This window comes from Aedes albopictus, chromosome 1 (assembly GCF_035046485.1).
Source record: "Aedes albopictus strain Foshan chromosome 1, AalbF5, whole genome shotgun sequence".
Lineage (NCBI taxonomy): Eukaryota > Metazoa > Arthropoda > Insecta > Diptera > Culicidae > Aedes > Aedes albopictus.
In genome coordinates, this window is record NC_085136.1 from 1,054,625 (window position 1) to 1,060,297 (window position 5,673).

Below are 5,673 nucleotides of genomic sequence, written 5' to 3' on the forward strand. Positions count from 1 at the left end.
CGCAAGCCGACGCGACGGTAGCTAGCGATTAAGTACGGCCCCCAAAACATGACAGGCGTTGATCGACATTAAAATGTGGTAAGAGCAAACTGCACTACAATCAACTAACATGGTAGTTAAGGTTTTACGATCTATTTACGTATTGCCATGGCTTGCGCTCCGGTCGCATTCAAATTAGATCAGCCATCGCGCCGTGTGTCGACGATAACTCTCCGACCGACGGCTGAAAGTAAAAGGGGGAAACTCTTGGATCTCACTTTGTCGTCAAGAAGGAATTATTCATAGCTGGTGTAGAAGTTTTTTTTTCGGTTTCTGAGCAAACCCCGAATTCTTCGGGAAAGGCGCGAATGAATGTTTCAATAGATTTTCTTCGCACTTTTCTCGTAAAAGCCGGAAATTGCAGTATTTACGACGCGAGCTAAATCCACCCTGTCAGATATGAGATCCAAATTCTGATTGATTTCACCCCTCCCGCATCGCCAGTTTCTTCCAACAGCTGCCAAATCGAGGCATAGGAATTTCCGTGGATTACCGGTTTCGTGATTAGCTCTTCAAATTCCAGGCTTACCACGACGATGCTAAAACACTAGGAAGACGCCCCAAGATAAGCGCTAGAGCCCCGGAAAATATCGATCCGAACTTTTATCTAATTTTAGCAACCGTCCAAAACCCGAGAGCCCGAAATTCTGAACGAAACTCGTTCCCGGTGGCGGGAGTGAGACTGTACCATAATGTTGTCCTTGTCCCGTTCCCACTGAGACAAGCGACAAGAGCCATGTTATGTAAAGAACGGTGTTTTTTTTTCTCGGTCGTGCAGAAGCGATACGACGACGATGGAATAGGCATGCGCAAAGTGTCCGAACACCACTGCTAGCAGAGAAACGGAGGTGGCAAAGGCAATGGAAAGGAGAACGATAATGGCATTGCGACAAAAACCAGCCACTGCGGTCAGCCATGTTGGTTTTCGATCGATAGGAAGCTTTCTGGGGTGGTGTGCGTGAGCTGAGCAGTGTCTCGTGTCCCTGCTGCGAAGCTACTAATGTGGCAATCATGGCAACCGGTTTTCTGGGATTGTGTGTGTGATACAGTTTTATGAGAGCGATGATAATTTCAGCAGATGGAAACTGAAACGCTGAAGTATTGCAGCACGTAGAATGCTTGAAACCGCTAACAACCTTGAGCGAGGTATGTTACAGCTTGAACAGTCCCAGAGCATGGCGTCATGCAGTTAGTGACACGAGTACACAATTTGTGCCCTGCAGAAATTCCTTGACATGGTTCTGGTTAGACTTTGTGCTATAGCAGGTTCGATCTACACAGTGTGTTTCGTCTCTGTTAACATTTGGCGAATTGGAAGATAAATTTGCTTAATTAATTGCCACCAGTAGTTGTGCTAGCGGCGTTGTTGTGTGCATCTTTTACATTGCGGTGAACGAGTTTCTGCTTCGTGAAATTGAATACATTGTGTTACATTGCATTATGTATAATTTGTGTGAATGATAACAATAAAGGAAACTACTTGAAGTGAAGATGTTTTTCTACAAAAGTGATCTACTTAGTTTTGAGCTAACTTGTTTGGCTGTTTGTCTATTATGTTACTTTCAATGACTTCAAGTAATCTCAAGTTCTCTATTTAAGTTTGTTTGAAGGAATTATCATCTTTTAGCAGTGGCGCGACTATGATTTTAAGAATTGATGATTTAGTATTACGTTGAAATTTAATTCCTGATTATTGTTTTCAATATTTGTGTGTGAAACGTTAATTGATATTACAACTTGATGTCATGCTGTTTCAATAATAGTTTTTTTTTGCGTATAACACAAACGCAACAGGCAAAAGGCAGAAGTAGTGTACCATTAATCGAAAAGTTGGGTGGAGCTATTAACTGGCGTAGACATTTTTTTCAAAATAATTTGTTTGTTGTGTAGAGTTTTGCTTGAAACATCGTAAATACCCTTTGTTTTTATCATAAATTTCAAAGAATATGCCTACTAAAAACGCCGCATCAACAATGGTCTTACCTAGAGGCTAATTGAAATTATTTCAGTTTTTTATATACCATCGTATACATATAGCGTTGAGCGCCAGGTTACAAAAATAAAAGAAAAATAGTTAACAATAACATATCACGACACGACATACAAACTTTACAAATTGTACGTTTCAGAATCATCAAGTCTATTCTGGAGTTGTGTTTTATCTGGTAATTCACCTTCTTATTCACAGCTATTGTGGCTGTGTTTATAATTTTTTTTTATATAATCTTTATTAGTATCTCAATTAATTTTTATATTCTTCAACTTAATCTAGGTGCTCTGTGTATTATAACACACTATTATCCTAATTTGGTAAAATAAATTTAAAACTAGTTCATAACTAGTTTTTGTCTAGGAAGTCTAATCTTATAGCCGACATTTTTTGCCATTTTTTTCATCAATCATCAAAAATAGGCAATTGGTCATGAAGCCACTGTGCTACAAGTTTTCAAATAAAAAAGCGGCACTTGAGAGCTCTCGGAGCAATTTATATAAGGTCCAATGTCTGCTTGAAAACCTTTATACAATTTCTGAATAGAAATGAAACAAAAAAAAAAAATTAGGTTCGGTCGGATCACTCTTCCGCTCCTGGTAGTACTTTTCGTCTTTGCCAATACGGCAAACAGCTATAATTTTCTTTAATTTAGGACAGAACTAATCTCAGTTTCTTCTTTTGTCACCGTACTCGTTGACTCGTTGAGAGAAGGAACTATAAATAATAAGTGATTCTGGTGAAAAAAAAAAAACATTCAAACAATCGGGCAAAATATCAAAACTCAACGAATTTGTTAACAAATGACTCAGATTTAGCTTGACCATGGTCAAGTATGCATACTCAAATTTTGTCAATTGTCCTTCCCTCAAGAAGGGCATCCATCCTATCTCCCTATCCCATAAGCTAAAGTCAACATCCGAGATCCGACAAAATACCGGCCAATGTCACTCACTAGCTGTGTGGGAAAGCTGGTAGAACGGATGGTCATTCAATGGATCCAAGAGAGACTAGAAGCTGATAACCGTTTCGGCCATCACCAGCATGCCTTCCGTCCTGGCTATGGTACCGACAATTTTCCCCAGCTCGACCACGTTCTCCAAAAGGCTCGACACGCCGTCATCATTTCCTTGGAGATTTCCAGAGCATTTAACCGGACCTGGATATCGCTAGTCCTTCGGCAACTGGTCGAATGGGGCTTTACCGGTAACATCCTGGCGTTCATCCGAAACATTCTGGACCAGCGGACCTTTCACAAGCTCCAGCCTCACCAGCCCAGGAGCCTGGCCATTACAATCGACAGCCAGAAAATCCCGAACCGGGAGACTAACGGAACTTGAAGTTTCGGGAACACTTCAACGAAGCCAAATCTAGCTGCCGCACCCGGGTCAACCCCGTCAGGACTGTATCCAAACCCCATCGTTTCACAACCGGGATCTACGACTCCGAGTAGCGAGAGCCATCGTTGATAAGCTGTTTTCCGTTTCAACTTGGTGGCATTTGCAGCCAAAACCTCCGGCACAGGCAGGTTCTTCCTCCTCGACGAGGCGAATCGAATCCTGCGCACGGTTACCGGCGCCAGCCTCTCACCAGTTGCCAAGAATCACTGGCATATCAACGAATAAAGAACAGCTTCCGCAAGGACGACAACTCTGTTCACGTCTGCGTATGTTCACAGTACCAATATCCACCACAGACCTACGGCATTTACGGTAGCATACAGGAAGCCCCTTTCATCGCATAAGAAGAGCATGGAGTGTGCAACAATTGGCGAATTTTTAAGGTGTGAAATAATTGGCGATTTACCTTAGTACCTCTCTAGCGTGGATCCCCGGACACTGTAGCATCCCCGGAAATGATGCTGCCAATCGTCAGGCTAGTGTTGGCCACCAAGATCCACGCTTTGTCGATTCGGTTCCTTTTGATGACGTGAAACGCTGGATAACGACATCCGTGTGAAATCATTGGGTCAGTCCTGCTCCGAAAGATAAAGGCTGTGGTAACCTGGATGGTCTGAACTCGGTACTGTCGGGAGGGAACTGTCCCGCTTAAGAGTTAGCCACGTCCAATTTGCCTGCAACTTCGGGCCTAGCTTCTGCCAGACCACTTGCGAGATATGCGGGATCCAGAACTCCGTCAACACGTCGTCTGCGCATGTCCACAATATCAATCCACGAGTGACCTGCGGCATTTTCGGAAACATATGGGAAGCCCTTGGCGTCTTTCATCGCTACGCTGTTCTGCTTTCTGAAGGTCGCCAGAATCTACCATCAAGTGTAATTGGTTGAACCACTACTCTCTGGAACTAAGGAAACCTGCTGACACTCTCTGCGAGGCGTTTGGGCAACCCGGGTGAAGTAGGAGAAAAATAAATGAAAACAGGGTATCGGTGGGCATCATCCCTGAAGGAGACATCCAGGTAGAAAGCCCCATCCTAAGAAACCTCAACTATGGGACTCTTCTACTCTTCTCGTAACACCAATCGTTTACCTGATCCTGTATATGTGTAATAATATTAATTTTATTCGACAGCACTGCCGTGAATCGCAATTCAGTCCCATCTGCATTTTGGGCAAAAATGAGTTAACAGCCGTTTTCGAGCTTTCTTCGGATGATCTTTCAGCTGCGTGCAAAAATATATATAGTTTGTTCAGTAAAATTAAAAAACAACACTAAGTCAGATTGTCCCATAATGAAATGTAATCGCAAGTCAGTCCCATTACGAACTTGTGTACCCTTCAGTACAAAACCTAACACTATTTTAGCCAGTTTTATATTTTTCACTGTTACGTTTTCACGTTTGAAACAATATGTGAAAGTTTCATGATTATCGCAGAAGTTTTCAATTCATGGCGATTTTTTAGAGTTTCACATAGAAAACGAATTTGAAAACTTCAGAGGCCATTTTCTCAATGCCTGCTTGTTACATATGGGACTGACTTGCGATTCACGGCAGAGCAGGCGTACGTAAACATCGTTCAATGAAGTCCCGGATCCGTAGTGTAGAAGTGCGTGGAATCAGGTTTATGATGCTTTCAGTTTTTGTCGCTGAGAAAGCTTCATTATGTATGGTAATTTTTTAATCATTCACTCAATATAAAGCGAAAAATATACCTCGGTTTAGTGGACCCTTGATTATGTTGATCGATTTTATGAATATTTTACCTCGATTTGATGTACTATCTTGGCGTGTACTCAGTTAATATAATTTTAAAACGTGTAGCAAATTCCATAAAAAGGTCATTGTAGTGTTTCTATAGATTACTGACAATGTGTGCGGTAAATTATTTCCAGTGCTGTCATGGTAAAATCAGAGCTACCCAAGTAACCATAAGGCACTATTATTCGCCTTACGTGCCAATATAGTGCTAGAGCCTGCTCTATATTGGCCGTATTTAAGCCCTACAAGGCCATAATGGTGGAATAAAGTGCTAATAGTAATTTGGGGATATAGTAAAGGTTCCCCATCACTGGTACATTCCCATAGATGTATTCCTGGAGGAAACTCTGAAGGAACCGCTTGAACAATTCCTGAAGGAACTGCTGGAGCAACTTCTGAAAGAATCCATGGAACAACTTTTGAGGAAATCCCTGCTGAAATTTCAGAAGTAATTCTAGTGATATTGAAGACGTCTCCAAAAGTA

General features: G+C 42.0%; 1 protein-coding gene across 1 annotated transcript; it reads left to right on the plus strand.

Moving 5' to 3' along the window:
• Nucleotides 1-2,973: 2,973 nt before the first annotated feature.
• LOC134288311 (uncharacterized) lies at nt 2,974-3,369 on the plus strand. The gene has a single exon (XM_062852819.1). It carries the CDS (start codon nt 2,974-2,976, stop codon nt 3,367-3,369), a length of 396 nt encoding a protein of 131 aa, XP_062708803.1.
• Nucleotides 3,370-5,673: the final 2,304 nt, after the last annotated feature.